The sequence below is a fragment of the Anomaloglossus baeobatrachus genome, chromosome 10 (assembly GCF_048569485.1).
Source record: "Anomaloglossus baeobatrachus isolate aAnoBae1 chromosome 10, aAnoBae1.hap1, whole genome shotgun sequence".
Lineage (NCBI taxonomy): Eukaryota > Metazoa > Chordata > Amphibia > Anura > Aromobatidae > Anomaloglossus > Anomaloglossus baeobatrachus.
The window spans coordinates 135,968,980-135,987,720 of NC_134362.1; the positions used below are offsets into that span (position 1 = coordinate 135,968,980).

The following is an 18,741-nucleotide window of genomic DNA, read 5'->3' on the forward strand; positions in this document are numbered from 1 at the left end:
GCAAGAAAACATACAAAAAACACAAAAACCTGAGCTGAAACAATGTTCAGTAAACATGCAACATTAAGCATGTGAATTGCAGCCTTAAGACTAGAAAAAACCAAGGAGAAAAATTGTATGAAAAATACCCTGAATATAAATAAATAAATTGCAAGTGCTTAATAACAGGGTACTTAGTGTATACATTTTTGCAAAAAGGTAAAAAGCTGTCTCACCTCGTCACGGTGTACCCATCTGAGACAGTCCCTAACCTACTGAAGTTAAAAACATTATCAATACCTGACTTGTGTCATGTCAAAACTCCAATATGGATGGTGGCAAGTGGTCAGCTGTGTCCCAGATAAAATACACAGCAAAGTGAGACGCAATCAGCTGTTCAGTCTCAGTACTAGGAGGACTGCACCCCCAACTTGCAACCAAGCAGGAAAACGATAATGTTTTTAACTTCAGTAGGTTAGGGACTGTCTCAGATGGGTACACCGTGACGAGGTGAGACAGCTTTTTACCTTTTTGCAAAAATGTATACACTAAGTACCCTGTTATTAAGCACTTGCAATTTATTTATTTATATTCAGGGTATTTTTCATACAATTTTTCTCCTTGGTTTTTTCTAGTCTTAAGGCTGCAATTCACATGCTTAATGTTGCATGTTTACTGAACATTGTTTCAGCTCAGGTTTTTGTGTTTTTTGTATGTTTTCTTGCTTGGTTGCAAGTTGGGGGTGCAGCCCTCCTAGTACTGAGACTGAACAGCTGATTGCGTCTCACTTTGCTGTGTATTTTATCTGGGACACAGCTGACCACTTGCCACCATCCATATTGGAGTTTTGACATGACACAAGTCAGGTATTGATAATGTTTTTAACTTCAGTAGGTTAGGGACTGTCTCAGATGGGTACACCGTGACGAGGTGAGACAGCTTTTTACCTTTTTGCAAAAATGTATACACTAAGTACCCTGTTATTAAGCACTTGCAATTTATTTATTTATATTCAGGGTATTTTTCATACAATTTTTCTCCTTGGTTTTTTCTAGTCTTAAGGCTGCAATTCACATGCTTAATGTTGCATGTTTACTGAACATTGTTTCAGCTCAGGTTTTTGTGTTTTTTGCATGTTTTACAGAGGATGTGGTGTGCCTTGGATCATGTGCCGTTCCCTTTCTTCTCCAAACGTTTTTTTTCCCATCATTCTGGTACAGGTTGATCTTTGTCTCATCTGTCCATAGAATACTTTTCCAGAACTGAGCTGGCTTCATGAGGTGTTTTTCAGCAAATTTAACTCTGGCCTGTCTATTTTTGGAATTGATGAATGGTTTGCATCTAGATGTGAACCCTTTGTATTTACTTTCATGGAGTCTTCTCTTTACTGTTGACTTAGAGACAGATACACCTACTTCACTGAGAGTGTTCTGGACTTCAGTTGATGTTGTGAATGGGTTCTTCTTCACCAAAGAAAGTATGCGGCGATCATCCACCACTGTTGTCATCCGTGGACACCCAGGCCTTTTTGAGTTCCCAAGCTCACCAGTCAATTCCTTTTTTCTCAGAATGTACCCGACTGTTGATTTTGCTACTCCAAGCATGTCTGCTATCTCTTTGATGGATTTTTTCTTTTTTTTCAGCCTCAGGATGTTCTGCTTCACCTCAATTGAGAGTTCCCTAGACCGCATGTTGTCTGGTCACAGTAACAGCTTCCAAATGCAAAACCACACACCTGTAATCAACCCCAGACCTTTTAACTACTTCATTGATTACAGGTTAACGAGGGAGACGCCTTCAGAGTTAATTGCAGCCCTTAGAGTCCCTTGTCCAATTACTTTTGGTCCCTTGAAAAAGAGGAGGCTATGCATTACAGAGCTATGATTCCTAAACCCTTTCTCCGATTTGGATGTGAAAACTCTCATATTGCAGCTGGGAGTGTGCACTTTCAGCCCATATTATATATATATAATTGTATTTCTGAACATGTTTTTGTAAACAGCTAAAATAACAAAACTTGTGTCACTGTCCAAATATTTCTGGACCTAACTGTACATCTGCTCCGCAGGTGGCGCCCTTGACCTCTCAAATGTCTGCATTCGCGTCTTACGCGATTAATGCTGTCCTAGACTCTACGAGCCGTACGGCAGTGGCGTCTGCCAACTCCGTGGTTTTACGTAGAGCCTTGTGGTTGAGAGAATGGAAGGCAGATTCTGCTTCCAAGAAGTGCTTAACCAGTTTGCCTTTTTCTCGTGACCGACTGTTTGGTGAGCGTTTGGATGAAATCATTAAACACTCCAAGGGTAAGGATTCATCCTTACCTCAACCCAGACAAAACAAACCCCAACAGAGGAGGGGACAGTCTGGTTTTCGGTCCTTTCGAGGCTCAGGCAGGTCCCAATTCTCCTCGTCCAAAAGGACTCAAAAGGATCAGAGGGGCTCAGATTCTTGGCGGACTCAATCACGACCAAAAAAGACAGCCGGAAGAACCGTTACCAAGACGGCTTCCTCATGACTTTCAGCCTCCTCTCTCCGCATCCTCGGTCGGTGGCAGGCTCTCCCGCTTTGGCGACATTTGGCTGTCACAGGTCAAAGACCGTTGGGTGAGAGACATTCTGTCTCACGGGTACAGGATAGAGTTCAGTTCTCGTCCTCCAACTCGCTTCTTCAGAACTTCTCCACCTCCCGACCGTGCAGATGCTCTTCTGCAAGCGGTGTCCGCCCTAAAGGCGGAAGGAGTGGTGACTCCCGTTCCTCTTCAGGAACGAGGTCGCGTTTTTTACTCCAATTTGTTTGTGGTGCCAAAGAAGGACGGGTCGTTCCGTCCCGTCCTGGATCTAAAGCTGCTCAACAAACACGTGAAAACCAGGCGGTTCCGGATGGAATCCCTCCGCTCCGTCATCGCCTCAATGTCTCAAGGAGATTTCCTAGCATCAATAGACATCAAGGATGCTTATCTCCACGTGCCGATTGCGCCAGAGCATCAGCGTTTTCTACGCTTCGTTGTAGGAAGCGAACACCTGCAGTTTGTAGCTCTACCTTTCGGGCTGGCGACAGCCCCTCGGGTCTTTACCAAGGTTATGGCAGCAGTAGTGGCAGTCCTGCACTCGCAAGGTCACTCTGTGATTTCGTATTTGGACGATCTACTTATCAAGGCACCCTCTCAAGAGGCATGCCAGCACAGCCTGAACGTGGCACTGAAGACTCTCCAGGGTTTCGGGTGGATTATCAACTTTTAAAGTCAAATCTAACCCCGACCCAATCACTAACATATCTTGGCATGGAGTTTCATACTCTCTCAGCGATAGTGAAACTTCCACTGGACAAACAGTGTTCACTACAGACAGGGGTGCAATCTCTCCTTCAGGGCCAGTCGCACCCCTTGAGGCGCCTCATGCACTTCCTAGGGAAGATGGTAGCAGCAATGGAAGCATTTCCTTTCGCGCAGTTTCATCTGCGTCCACTTCAATGGGACATTCTCCGCCAATGGGACGGGAAGTCGACATCCCTCGACAGGGATGTCTCCCTCTCTCAGACAGCCAAGGACTCTCTCCGGTGGTGGCTTCTTCCCACCTCATTGTCGAAAGGAAAGTCGTTCCTACCCCCATCCTGGGCGGTGGTCACGACAGACGCGAGCCTGTCAGGGTGGGGAGCAGTGTTTCTCCACCGCAGGGCTCACGGTACGTGGACTCGGAAAGAGTCCACCCTTCAAATCAATGTTCTGGAAATCAGAGCAGTCTATCTTGCCCTACAAGCCTTCCAGCAGTGGCTAGCAGGCAAGCAGATCCGAATTCAGTCGAACAACTCCACAGCGGTGGCATACATCAACCACCAAGGGGGAACACGCAGTCGGCAGGCCTTCCAGGAAGTCCGGCGGATTCTGACGTGGGTGGAAGACACGGCATCCACCATATCCGCAGTTCACATACCAGGCGTGGAAAACTGGGAAGCAGACTTTCTCAGTTGCCAGGGCATGGACGCAGGGGAATGGTCCCTTCACCCGGACGTGTTTCAGGAGATCTGTCGCCGCTGGGGGATGCCGGACGTCGACCTGATGGCGTCACGGCACAACAACAAGGTCCAGGTTTTCATGGCGCGATCCCACGATTACCGAGCTCTGGCGGCAGACGCCCTAGTTCAGGATTGGTCGCAGTTCAGGCTACCTTATGTGTTCCCACCTCTGGCGTTGTTGCCCAGGGTGCTGCGCAAGATCAGGGCCGACTGCCGCCGCGCCATCCTCGTCGCTCCAGACTGGCCAAGGAGGTCGTGGTACCCGGATCTGTGGCACCTCACGGTAGGCCAACCGTGGGCTCTGCCAGACCGTCCAGACTTGCTGTCTCAAGGGCCGTTTTTCCATCTGAATTCTGCGGCCCTGAACCTGACTGTGTGGCCATTGAGTCCTGGATCCTAGCGGCCTCAGGTTTATCTCATGAAGTGGTTGCCATCATGAGACAGGCTAGGAAACCATCCTCCGCCAAGATCTACCACAGGACGTGGAAGATATTCTTATCTTGGTGCTCTGCTCAGGGAGTTTCTCCCTGGCCATTTGCATTGCCTATTTTTCTTTCCTTCCTGCAGTCTGGGTTGGAAAAAGGTTTGTCGCTCGGCTCCCTTAAAGGTCAAGTCTCCGCGCTATCCGTATTTTTTCAGAAGCGCCTAGCGCGACTTCCTCAGGTACGCACGTTCCTGCAAGGGGTTTGTCATATCGTCCCCCCTTACAAGCGGCCGTTGGAGCCCTGGGATCTGAACAAGGTCCTAATTGCTCTCCAGAAGCCGCCTTTCGAGCCTTTGAAGGATGTTTCCCTTTCTCGTCTTTCACAGAAAGTGGCCTTTCTAGTGGCGGTCACGTCTCTTCGGAGAGTGTCCGAGCTGGCGGCGTTATCATGCAGATCTCCCTTCCTAGTATTTCACCAGGACAAGGTAGTTCTGCGTCCAATTCCAGAATTTCTTCCTAAGGTGGTATCCTCCTTTCATCTCAACCAGGATATCACTTTACCGTCTTTGTGTCCGCATCCAGTTCACCAATTTGAAAAAGGTTTGCATTTATTGGATCTGGTGAGAGCACTCAGGATCTACATTTCCCGCACGGCGCCCCTGCGCCGCTCGGATGCACTCTTTATCCTTGTCGCTGGTCAGCGTAAGGGGTCGCAAGCTTCCAAATCCACCCTGGCGCGGTGGATCAAGGAACCAATTCTTCACACCTACCGTTCTGCTGGGCTTCCGATTCCATCAGGACTGAAGGCCCATTCTACCAGAGCCGTGGGTGCGTCCTGGGCATTACGGTGTGAAGCCCCACAAGTGTTGTGTCGGTGCATTACCTTCAGGGACTCCACATGGATGGAACAGTCTGGTCACAGGTAGGAAATCTTCTATCTAGGATTGTCGTGACGCCACTCTCAGAATTGCGGTCAGTGGGGACCGCCACTGCAGATTAAGGGACGCCTGGGGCTGATGGTGGGTGCAGTCAGTTGTAATCGCCTCCTGAGAGTGAGGCAAGCCCCAGGGCCCTGTGTAAGTGTGTGGAACCACAAGGCGCAGAATAACTCAACACAAGCAGAATGTCTTTCAGGGGTCCTCTCAAAGGTACATGTGTGAGACCTGATCACTATGCGCCTGTGTAGTCACACCTCGGTCAGCCTTCTGGATTACCTGTGTTGTACTGTCCCCAGCATGGGTGCAGTACTCAGTGGTGCCTGACCAGGTCAGGGGCGCCACAACGGCACCAGGCTACGGCTCAGCAGGTGTGCCAGGCGGCTACCTGGTCGAGTCTGCACACTTTTACCAAGCATTATCAGGTGCATACCTACGCTTCGGCGGATGCCAGCCTAGGTAGACAAGTCCTTCAGGCGGCGGTGGCCCACCTGTAGGAAAGGGCTGTTTGACGGCCCTATCACGAGGTATTCTTTTACCCACCCAGGGACTGCTTTTGGACGTCCCAATTGTCTGGGTCTCCCAATTAGGAGCGACAAAGAAGAAGGGAATTTTGTTTACTTACCGTAAATTCCTTTTCTTCTAGCTCCAATTGGGAGACCCAGCGCCCGCCCTGTTTTCTTAGGGATTTTGTTTTTTCGGGTGCACATGTTGTTCATGTTGAAGAGTTCAGTTCTCCGATGTTGTTCCTCGGATTGAATTTGTCTTTAAAACAGTTATTGGCTTTCCTCCTTCTTGCTTTTGCACTAAAACTGAGGAGCCCGTGATCCCACGGGGGGGTGTATAGCCAGAAGGGGAGGGGCCTTACACTTTTTAGTGTAATACTTTGTGTGGCCTCCGGAGGCAGTAGCTATACACCCAATTGTCTGGGTCTCCCAATTGGAGCTAGAAGAAAAGGAATTTACGGTAAGTAAACAAAATTCCCTTCTTTTCACTGCGTTTTCCACCCATTGAGTTCAATGACATGTTCAAAAATGCAATGAAAAACGTAAGTTGCAAATATAGCTGCGTTTTAGTGCGTTTCTATGACTAAAAACACAGCTATAAACGCAAGGGGTGGGTAGTAAAGTGACATGTACAGGAAGAGGATTCCTTCTGTCAGTGAACACAGAAGCATGAATCCTCCCGGTACTGTCACCGCTGCTTCCACCTACAGTCCTGTGCATGTCTGCTCCCGTGCGGCGCCATGTCTGGGCTGAAGGTGGAGGCAGCTGGGAAATCAAAAGTGAACAGTAGAAAAAAAAAAAATGTCATACTCACATGTCTGCAGACTCCCGGTGGCATGTCCGCTCCCATCTCCTCTCCCGAGACCGCCGCTTCGGCTGTGTGCAGTCTCCCCGGGCACGTCCGATATCTGTAGGACCTGGCGATGGATCACCTGATGCGGTCACCTGACGCGTCAGCTGATCGTAAGTCTCGCGGTGACGCCGGCGCTCGGCCGGTTTCACCTATCAGCTGATGCCGTTAGGAGACTTCATCAGCTGATTACCGGCAGCTCCTGCAGCGATCAGATGGGATCAGACTTCCGTCTGATCGCTCCAGGAGCTGCCGGTAATCAGCACATAAGTGAGTGAGTTTTTTTTTTTTTTTTTTTTTTTTTTGCACTGATGCATCATCTGATTGTATAAACCGCTTTTATACAATCAGCTGATGTGTGATGTGATTCACATCCTTGAACCTGACACATCATCTGATCACTTTGCCTTCCAGCAAACCGATCAGATGATATTGGATCCGGATTGGACGGCGCAGGACCCTTGACCCAGGATTACTGCGGAGGGGGGTTCTTTATTTCAATAAAGATGGGGTCACTAATTGTGTTTGTGTTTTATTTCTAATAAAAATATTTTTCTGTTTTTTTTGTTTTTTTTATCTTTACAAGAAATTCATGGTGGCCATGTCAAATATTGGCGTGACACCATGAATTTCGGGCTTAGGGCCAGTTGATAATATACAGCTAGCCCTAACCCCATTATTACCCAGCAAGCCACCCGTCACCAGGGCAGCTGGAAGAGTTGGATACAGCGCCAGAAGATGGCGCTTCTATGAAAGCGCCATTTTCTGGGGTGACTATGGACTGCAATTCGCAGTGGGGGTGCCCAGAAAGCATGGGCACCCTGCACTGCGGATTCCAATCCACAGCTGCCTAGTTGTACCTGGCTGGACTCAATAATTGGGCGAAGCCCACATCATTTTTTTCTTTAATTATTTCATGAAATTCATGAAATAATTTAAAAAAAAAAAAGGGGCTTCCCTATATTTTTGGTTCCTAGCCGGGTACAAATAGGCAGCTTGGGGGTTGGGGGCAGCCCGTACCTGCCTGCTTTACCTGGCTAGCATACAAAAATATGGCGAAGCCCACGTCATTTTTTTGGAGGGGCAAAAAACTCCTGCATACAGTCCTGGATGGAGGATGCTGAGTCTTGTAGTTCTGCAGCTGCTGTCTGCTCTCCTGCATAAACTATTGGATGTAGCATGCTGAGCCTTGTAGTTCTGCAGCTGTCTGCTCTCCTGCATACACTAGTGGAGAATGAAGAACATATTGGCGAATGAAGAACATATTGAAGAACGAAATGACATCAGACTTTTTTTTTTACAACAATCTTTAATGGCATTTAAACGCACTAATTCGCGGTAAAAAGGCACACGTTTTTGCCGTGTTTTTTTTTTTTTTGCCGCGGGTGCGTTTTTGTACAGTTTTTGCCGCAAAAAACGCAGCGTCAAAAAAAAAAAAAAAACGCAGTGTGTGAACCTAGCCTGTGACTTCTGAGTGTTTTTTTGGGTTTCCGACCTAGGGATTTCCTAGATGCTTGGCAGGAGCTACAGGATCTGCTTCCACTCACATCGTAATGCCACTATCTGTGTTAAAATCTCAATGTCGGAGCAGCTAAATTGCGATAGGAGAGGATCATTTCCAATTCGTGGCTCTCCCCTTCGGGTTAGCCACGGCCCCTCGGGTATTCACCAAGGTCATGGCGGCAGTGATTGCGGTCCTGCACCTCCAGGGGTTAGCAGTGCTTCCTTATCTGGACGACCTTCTGGTCAAGGGTCCATCCAGCGCAGACTGTCAGCGGCGAAGTGTTTCGCTCACTCTCGCCCCCCTAGCCCAATTCGGGTGGATTGTCAATCTTTCCAAATCCACTCTGACTCCGACCCAGAGTCTCGCGTACCTAGGGATGCAGTTCGAGACTTTGCCGGCACTTGTGAAGTTGCCCTTAATCAAACAGCAGTCTCTCCGGCTAGCGGTGCGCTCTCTCCTGAGGCCCCGCCGTTATTCCCTCAGGCGCCTGATGCAGGTGCTGGGTCAAATGGTGGCTTCCATGGAGGCGGTTCCATCTGCGTCCTCTGCAGCTGGACATTCTCCGCTGTTGGGACAAGCGGCCTTCCTCCTTACAGAGGTTAGTGGCTCTGTCGCCACGGACCAGGAGCTCTCTTCAGTGGTGGCTTCGACCCCTCTCCCTGTCCCAAGGGCGCTCCTTCCTGACTCCGTCCTGGGTGATTCTCACCACGGATGCCAGCCTATCCGGCTGGGGAGCGGTACATCTCCACCACAGAGCTGTGCTTCTAGCTCTCCTAGCCTTTCACCACCTGTTGGCGGGCAGGCACATTCGAGTCCAGTTAGACAACGCGACAGCGGTTGCCTACATCAATCACCAAGGCGGGACACGCAGCCGCCTGGCAATGTTGGAGGTCCAACGCATTCTTCAATGGGCGGAGGACTCCAAGTCCACCATATCCGCAGTCCACATCCCTGGCGTAGAAAACTGGGAGGCAGATTATCTCAGCCGTCAATCCGTGGACGGTGGAGAGTGGTCCCTGCACCCGGCAGTGTTTCAGTCAATCTGCCGCAAGTGGGGCACTCCGGACGTGGACCTAATGGCATCCCGTCACAACAACAAGGTTCCAGTTTACGTGGCTCACTCCCACGATCCTCAGGCCTTCGCCGCGGACGCTCTGGTTCAAGACTGGTCCCAGTTTCGTCTGTCCTACGTGTTTCCCCCTCTAGCTCTCTTGCCCAGAGTCCTGCGCAAGATCAGAATGGAGGGCCGTCGAGTCATCCTCATTGCATCGGACTGGCCCAGGCGAGCTTGGTATCCGGACCTGCTCCAACTGTCCGTGGAGATGCCGTGGCATCTTCCGGACCGTCCAGACCTGCTCTCGCAAGGTCCGTTTTTCCGCCCGAATTCTGCGGCACTCAAATTGACGGCGTGGCTCTTGAGTCCTGGATTTTGACGGCTTCTGGTATTCCTCCTTAAGTCATCTCCACTATGACTCGGGCCCATAAGTCTTCCTCCGTCAAGATCTATCACAGGACTTGGAAAATTTTCCTGTCCTGGTGTCGCTCTTCCGGCCATTCTCCTTGGCCATTCTCGTTGACGACCCTTCTGTCTTTTTTACAGTCCGGTCTGCAGCTAGGACTGTCCCTCAACTCTCTCAAGGGACAAGTCTCAGCTCTATCAGTGATGTTCCAGCGGCGTCTCGCCCGGCTGGCTCAGATCCGCACCTTCATGCAAGGTGCGTCTCACATCATTCCGCCTTATCGGCGGCCCTTGGATCCCTGGGACCTTAACTTGGTCCTCACGGTATTGCAGAAACCCCCCTTTGAGCCTCTTAGGGAGGTTTCTTTGTATCGTCTTTCTCAAAAGGTGGCCTTTCTAGTTGCCATAACTTCTCTCAGGAGAGTCTCTGATTTGGCTGCGCTCTCCTCGGAGTCACCTTTTTTGGTTTTTCACCAAGATAAGGTAGTTCTCCGTCCGACCCCGGACTTTCTTCCTAAGGTGGTCTCTCCCTTCCACCTTAACCAGGATATTTCCTTGCCTTCCTTCTGTCCTGCCCCTGTTCATCACTTTGAGAAAGCGCTGCATACTCTAGATCTGGTGCGTGCTCTCCGGATTTATGTGGCTCGCACCGCTGCGCTTAGGCGGTGCACCTCTCTTTTTGTGCTAACCACAGGGCGGCGCAAGGGTCTTTCTGCTTCTAAGCCTACCTTGGCCCGTTGGATTAGATCGACCATTTCGGACGCTTACCAGAGTACTCGGGTGCCTCCCCCGCCGGGGATCAAAGCACACTCGACCAGAGCTGTCGGTGCCTCTTGGGCTTTTAGGCACCAGGCTACGGCTCAACAAGTCTGTCAGGCTGCCACTTGGACTAGCCTGCATACCTTTTCAAAGCACTACCAAGTGCATGCTCATGCTTCGGCAGATGCGAGCTTGGGCAGACTCATCCTTCAGGCGGCTGTCGCCCACTTGTGAAGTTAGGCTCCGCCTACTTCTTAGTTTTTTCTGTTTATTCCCACCCAGGGACAGCTTTGGAACGTCCCATGGTCTGGCTCTCCCAAAGGAACGATAAAGAAAAAGAGAATTTTGTTACTTACCGTAAATTATTTTTCTTATAGTTCCGTATTGGGAGATCCAGCTCCCTCCCTGTTGCCTGTTGGCAATTTTCTTGTTCCGTGTGTTATCACCGGCTGTTGTCGTGGACAGAGTCTCCGGTTGTTCCGGTTCTTACTCGGTTCTACTTGTGGGTGGCTATTCTCCTTCAGCTTTTGCACTAAACTGGCTAGGACTGGCTACCAGGGGGTGTATAAGCTCAGAGGGAGGAGCTACACTTTTAAGTGTAGTACTTTGTGTGTCCTCCGGACGCAGAAGCTAAACACCCAATGTCTGGGTCTCCCAATACGGAACTATAAGAAAAAGAATTTACGGTAAGTAACAAAATTATCTTTTTTAGATTCGAATAGCTCCAAACCCAACAACATCAAATAAGCATGTTCTTTTAATTTGATCTCTTAATCTTTCATTTTTAAAGGGGGGTGAGTGACCATATATATAATAAATATATGCAGCTACAAACTGGCTGTGACACTCACTGGGGGTATTCAGCAGACCCCTGGCTTTCATGGCTGTTAGAGTGGCACTGCTACTGTCATAGAGTGACAGCGGCATTTAACCAGTTATGTTCCGATACGTAGAACCATAGAAAACAAAGAAGGTGTACTTTTGTCTTTCTCATCACTACTTGTTTGATCTGAGTTTCCTTGTGGCTTTTTAATTATTTTTTAGGTCTTTAAGCCAATGGCAGAGGCAGCAGCAGAAATAGTGAAAGTGAATGGCTTCGGTGACAAAATCAAAGTCATAAACAAACATTCAACAGAGGTGACATTTGGACCAGGTGAGAACAAGGCAACAATTTGTAACATATGTTTTGTTTGTTGTCTAAGAGAGAAGTTGTGTGTTTCTGACCATGATCCTTCTCTGTGTTATGTGTCTTACAAAAACTACTCCCCTATCAAGAATGAGGCCAGGTACCCCAGGCCAGCCGGAGCTCCTGTGCATGGCACCATTGGCAAGCTTAGGGGGATTCTGATGTGCACAGCCACAGATGGCAGTTTTGCTCCACAATCTTCTTCCTCAGGCACATAAAGCAATTGTTTGAGCCGGCAATTCGTTCTTTACTGAGTGGAATTGCTATTGTGAAAATGTATCGTCAGCGGGATAAAAATATTAGAATATCTGTCTCTACCACGCTTGGACTCTGGGAATGTTAGTATTGATTAATTTAACAAAAATGTGTTTGTGTAGGAAGTATAAGAGGTTAAAATGTCTGTATACATTATCATTGGACTCCGCGCAAATGATGCTCTGTGCAAAATTGCCTTTTGGTGCCACTACCCCATCCAAAAAAAGATTTGTTTGCCGTTAAACATGCATGGGCTGGAGGCAATCTGTTATGTCCAGTTATGTCCATTTGAAAACTGTGCCAATCTTCACCTTGGGTTAGTCTTAGCCCTAGAGGTACGCCTCCATCCTCTCCATGAGAAGAGCCTCACATCATCAATCCACACTCAGGGTGGGTCACAAAATACAACACCAGTGCATTTTTCCAGTGATTTTCAGAAATTAAGACAAAAACGCATTAGTTTTACTGCAATTTTTGGAAATTGCCCCCCCCCATGTGAATTTATCCTTAAAGGAGTTGTTCCTTTTCAGTTTTGTCCCTGAGTGCAATTTGGTATGAAAAAAACTAACAAATCTCGCTATACTCGCTGTCCTCGTATCCAACTGTCTGCTGCTGCCCCTGGTGTCTGGCATTGGCTACTGCAGTGACATCACATCAACATGGCAGCTGATATGTGAGCTCACTCATTGGCTGCCTTGCTCGTGACATGATGTCAGTGCTGGAGCCAATGCTGGGGAACCACAGTAGAGACTCTGCAGTGGATCTGGGAAAGCGGGGTACAGAGCGGTTTTGATTTTTTTTTTTTTTTTTGTTCCACCCTGTGCTCATGGGCAAATATTACCTGAAAGGAGACAATCACTTTCTGTCTTCCTCAAACTCAGTGGCCTTCCCTGAGAACGCACTCCCATCACTTTCTTATTGTACACTTACACTGTGCTGCTAAGTAGGAATGTAAGGCGAGAGGCGCTTTCTCAGACTTGGTCCTGGCTGCTGACAATTTCTCAGTCCCTGCACCCCATCACCCTTCTACCTTGGATAGAAGAGTATTCATGTCCTACTCACACTACAGGCTGCAGACGAGGACTGGATGCGGACAGCGTTTCCTCAGTGGGTATGACTGTAATTACCTCTGGCTGGTGACCCAGCATACTGACAGCTGGAAGCGAAGGAGGAAGAACATTGCCTACTGCGCCTGTCTTTCAATTACTACTGACCACCAAACAGAGCACCCGCATTCCTTCGCTCCTCTCCCCAGTGGAGACACTGGTCTGCATGATGACTTGGGGGGGGATAGATGAAAGAACATGCCTGGAGCTGGATGCCGCCATCAGCTGCAATACCGCCCGGTCTCCTCTACTTCTGTCTGTTGTTTTTCACACTATTATGACCACATGGGCCTTGATTTGCTTTTAGTTACCATATCCTTCCGTGATTTACAGCCTAGATGTATATCTGTTACCAAACTATGATAAATGTTCTTTGTTTATCCTAAGCTGATGTTATATATGCATATTCTTTGGCAGATGGAGACATGACTCGGCGAGCCAACATACTAATCACCGAATTGTTTGATACAGAACTTATCGGAGAGGGGGCACTGCCCAGTTATGAACATGCACAGCATAATCTTATGCAGGTAAGTGGAAAAGATAATGGTATTTCACCCATTCTCACTATCCATTTAAGTTCCAAATTTGATTCTGGTTAGTTGGAAACCCCTTTATTTCAGCTGGACCTTTGCCTTTCTCATGTTTGGGTCCAAATCCCCCACATTGGCATGGATTCACAATGTTACCAGGCTTGTTGCCTGAAATTGCTGGTAGCGATAGATCAGCAGCTTCCTACTTACTGTTATTCTGTTAAATAACTCAGTATGGAGTAAGCAGCGGCTGCAGATAACTGTGTAGAGCATTTGGGGATGAAGACAGAAAAACTGAACTTTGGCTACCATATAAGCTTGTTAACCCCTTCACGACCGCGGGCAGTAAAATTACGTCCTATTTTAACGTGACTTAACGACCAGGGACGTAATTTTACGGCCTAAAGTTCATTTGATTGCCGTGGCCATAGCAACGGCTTTCAAATGATGTCCCCTGCTGTTTCTTACAGCAGGGGACCTTTGCTTCACCCCAGGGGGGGGTGGCATCGCCACCCCCCATCGACGATCGATGTGATTGGCTGTTCAAATCTGAACCGCCAACCACATCTTTCCGGCTATGATGTGCTGTAGCAGGTACAGCAGATCATAGGTGGATCTCCAACATGCCGCCCCCAGCCCCTGCAGCACTGATTGGAGCGATCGTGCTATGACGCGCAATCGCTCCAATCAGTGTGCAGTGGGGCGGTCTGATCTGCCGGTGGCCGCCCTCCCCAGGCCTGTGCTGGTCTGGTGACCCTCCCCCAACATGTCTGCAGTGTGCAGCACTGGCTGGTACTAGTGGTACTATGCCACCGCTGCTGCTGCCGCTGCTGTCACGGAGCAAGAGCGGTGAGTATTGTGCTCACCTTGCAGCCCCTGCGCGCTCTTGTGATTGCTCCTGCGCGCTTCCGTAATGGCCCCTGCTCGTGCCCCCCTGCGATCTGCCCCCCCGATATCCCGATCTGCCCCCCGCCATCTCTATTCTGCAGCTCCTCCGGTATCTCCTTCCTCCTCTGCTCTCCTTGCAGCCCCTGCGCGCTCTTGTGATTGCTCCTGCGCGCTCCCGTAATGGCCCCTGCCCGTGCCCCCCTGTGATCTGCCCCCCCGATATCCCGATCTGCCCCCCGCCATCTCTATTCTGCAGCTCCTCCGGTATCTCCTTCCTCCTCTGCTCTCCTTGCAGCCCCTGCGCGCTCTTGTGATTGCTCCTGCGCGCTCCCGTAATGGCCCCTGCCCGTGCCCCCCTGCGATCTGCCCCCCCCCCCCCGACATCCCGATCTGCCCCCCGACATCCCAATCTGCCGGCCTCCCCCGTGATCTCTATTCTGCAGCTCCTCCGGTATCTCCCTCCTCCTGCTCTCCCCCTCCCTCTCTGCTCTCCCCCTCCCCCTCTGCTGTCCCCCCGACCTCTGCTGTCCCCCCGACGTCCTCTTACCTGTCTTCACCGGCCGATCACATCTGCCTCCATCGCTGGGTCCTTCTTCCTGGGTCTTCTGCTGAGCTGTCCAACTTCCTGCCTGCTGCTGCTGTAAAGCTGTTCCTCCTGCTAATCCTCTGGGTACTGTGAGTATAACTTTTTTTTCTTCATCGTTCCTTATGGGAGACTCAGACCATGGGTGTATAGCTTCTGCCTCCGGAGGACACACAAAGTACTACACTAAAAAGTGTAGCTCCTCCCTCCGAGCATATACACCCCCTGGATGACCACATCTAGCCAGTTCAATGCTTTGTGTTCAGGAGGTCACACACACATGCATTCTCATCTGATTTTTGATTTTTGATTTCAAAGAGTTGGAAGAAAAGCGGGTCCAAGCTGGACTCCCGGCATGTCCCTTCTCACCCCACTGTGTCGGCGGTGCTGTTAAGGTTGATTTACAAGGCTGGAGCCTTACATGCCGCGCTCCTTCACCATCCCTCGGGCTCTGGCTTGAAGTGGGAGCCATCACGGTTCTCTCTGCTTTGCAGGAGACCGGTCTCCATCCGCAGCCCTTTCAGGACCCTGCCGGACGGAGCTCTCACCCCTCAGGGACCTGGCCCTGCGTCTCATAAGCTAAGTATTGAGACGTTATTGAAGGGTCCCTTGTGCATTTATTGTGGGGAGAGTGTGTTATGTCACTGTGCTGTGATTTCCGGCCGGTTCTCTGGTTTTCTCCTGAGAACCGCGCCGAGGGTGCCTGCTCGTCGGCCGCATGAGAAAATTTAGGCCCCGGCTTCGGCTGCGGCCTAGTTTCGTTTTCACTGCCCCTGCATGTCAGTCATGCAGGGGGACAGTGCGGCGCCGCCCACCGGCCGTTCAGCTCAGGGGAGGACACTCCTCTCTGAGGAGATGTTTCCCTCCCCTGTATTTCTCCTTGGCCCTCCGTTTCCCGCTCTTGGACTAAACCCCGCCCCCCCCTCCTCACTCCGGCGCCATTTTATCAGTGTTTACACACTGATCGGCGCTGGCTGCTGCAGCTCTGCATCTGTCTGGGGGTCCAAGCTGTGGAATCCGGAGGGCACACAAAACGGTCTGGGCTTTATTATACACTCTCTGGGGGTCATTCTGAAGGAGTGTGTTCTTTACTGCAGAGCCTCCACCTCAGCAGCATGTCTCACACTAGGAGCAAGGCTGCAAGGCTGTAATCTATATGCACTGCATGTCAGCTCATACTGCCTGAACCGAGCACATATCCACATTGTGATGCCTGCTCTAACATGGTGGTGCCTCAGCCTGGAGTCTCCCCAGGGGTCCCTCCGGCTGCTCCGGCCCTGGTGGCTGAACCCCCGGCTTGGGTAGCATCATTTTCTAAAGCTATCTCCCAGTCCTTTGCCGACTCCATGGGGCAGCTGTCCCGGACTCTGCTGACCATGCATCAGCCCCCTTCTCAGGGCGCCTCTGCTGCTCCGTCTCGCTCTGCAGAGCTCACAGAGGATTTTTCATCTGTTCCCGGACCCCGTCCTCCTAAACGGAGACGCAGGGACTCTTCTCCTTCCTCGTCCCACGGCTCTGATTCACGAGCTGAATTGCAGGGCGAGGAGGATGCCTTTACTGTGGGCTCGGACGCTACCTCTATGTACCCCATTGATTTATCTGAAGGGGATGCGGATGTTAGTGACTTGATTGCGTCCATTAATTCCGTACTGGACCTCAATCCACCAGTGTCAGAGGAACAAGCCTCTCTGGTAGAAAAACACCAGTTTACCTCACCTAAGAGAGCAAGGAGTATGTTTTTTTTAACCACTCCAGTTTTCAGGCCACTGTGACCAAGCCCAGGGCCTGTCCTGACAAACGCTTCCCAAAGCGTAGTTCTGATGAGCGTTTTCCCTTTCCACCAGAGGTGGTCAAGGAGTGGGCTCATTCACCAAAGGTAGATCCTCCGGTGTCTAGAATCTCATCCCGGACAGTTGTATCTGTGGCCGATGGCACCTCACTTAAGGATTCCACTGACCGCCAGGTTGACCTTCTGGCCAAATCTGTATATGAGGTGGCAGGGGCCTCGTTCTCCCCGTCCTTTGCAGCGGTGTGGGCTCTTAAGGCCGTCTCTGCTTCTCTGGAGGAGATGCATTCCCTCACCAGGGACTCTATGCCCGAAATGGTTGCCTTAACTTCCCAGGCTTCGGCTTTTTCATCCTATGCCATGTCTGCCATTCTGGAGGCTTCTCACCGCACGGCGGTGGCTTCCGCTAATTCCCTCGCGATCCGCAGGATCTTGTGGCTTCGAGAGTGGAAAGCAGACGCTTCTTCTAAGAAGTACCTTGCTGAGCTCCCCTTTGCTGGGTCCTGGCTGTTTGGTGAACAACTGGATGAAATTATTAAGGAAGCTACTGGCGGGAAGAGTACTTCCTTGCCACAAACTAAAACCAGGAAACCTGTCCAGGGGAGGAACCAGTCGAGGTTTCGTTCCTTTCGTTCCTCTAACTGGTCATCCTCTAAGCCCTCAGCCTCGTCCACTAACTCAGCCAAGGATCGAAAACCCAGCTGGCGCACGAAGCCGTCTCCTCAGAAGAGCGGAGGAGCCGCTGCCACTAAGGCAGCCTCCTCTTGACTATCTGGCTGCGCCAGCAATGTCCTTGGTCGGTGGCAGGCTCTCCCACTTTGGCGACGGGTGGTTCCAACACGTCTCCGATCAGTGGGTGCGGGATATCATCTCCCACGGCTACAGGATAGAATTTTCTTCCAGCCCGCCAAACAGATTTTCTGTCCACTCCCCCCTGCTCCAAAGCCGCCGCCTTCTCTCAGGCCGTGGCTTCCTTGCAGGCCAACGGAGCAATTGTACCGGTTCCCGCCCGGGAACGGTTCAGGGGTTTCTACTCAAACCTCTTCCTAGTCCCCAAGAAGGACGGTTCCTTCCGGCCCATCCTGGATCTCAAGCTTCTCAACAAGCATGTTCAGGTGCGGCATTTTCGCATGGAGTCTCTACGATCGGTCATTGCCTCAATGACCCAGGGAGATTTTCTAGCATCCATCGACATCAGAGATGCCTATCTGCATGTGCCAATTGCAGTTTCACACCAGCGTTGGCTACGTTTTGCAATCGGAGAGGAACATTTCCAATTCGTGGCTCTCCCCTTCGGGTTAGCCACGGCCCCTCGTGTATTCACCAAGGTCATGGCAGCAGTGGCTGCGGTTCTGCACCTCCAGGGGTTGGCAGTGATTCCTTACCTGGACGACCTTCTAGTCAAGGCTTCATCCAGTGCAGACTGTCAGCGGAGTGTCTCGCTCACTCTCGCCACGCTTGTTCAATTCGGGTGGCTTGTCAATCTGCCCAAGTCCACTCTGACCCCGACCCAGGAACTTGCGTACCAAGGGATGCAATTCGAGACTCTGCCGGCACTTGTGAAGCTGCCCTTAGTCAAACAGCAGTCCCTTCATCTGGCGGTACGCTCTCTGCTGAGGCCCCGCCGTCATTCCATGAGGCACCTCATGCAGGTGCTGGGTCAGATGGTGGCGTCAATGGAAGCGGTTCCCTTTGCCCAGTTCCATCTGCGTCCCCTGCAGCTGGACATCCTCCGCTGTTGGGACAAGCGGACCTCTTCCTTGCACAGGCTAGTGGCTCTGTCGCCACAGACCAGGAGCTCTCTTCAGTGGTGGCTTCGGCCCCTCTCTCTGTCCCAGGGACGCTCCTTTCTGGCCCCGTCCTGGGTGATTCTCACCACGGACGCCAGTCTATCCGGCTGGGGAGCAGTGTTTCTCCACCACTGAGCACAGGGCACTTGGACTCCGTCCGAATCAGCCCTCTCGATCAATGTGCTGG

The 18,741-nt window shown here is 50.7% G+C and overlaps 1 protein-coding gene across 5 annotated transcripts in view; it reads left to right on the plus strand.

Moving 5' to 3' along the window:
• The window catches only part of PRMT7 (protein arginine methyltransferase 7), a 285,356-nt gene that overhangs the window by 72,687 nt on the left and 193,928 nt on the right, over positions 1-18,741 (plus strand). For all 5 annotated transcript variants that reach the window (XM_075325675.1, XM_075325671.1, XM_075325672.1 and 2 more), the window contains exons 6-7: positions 11,472-11,580; positions 13,392-13,504. In XM_075325675.1, the coding sequence (XP_075181790.1) occupies positions 11,472-11,580; positions 13,392-13,504 (222 nt within the window). The remainder of the gene's footprint in view (positions 1-11,471; positions 11,581-13,391; positions 13,505-18,741) is intronic.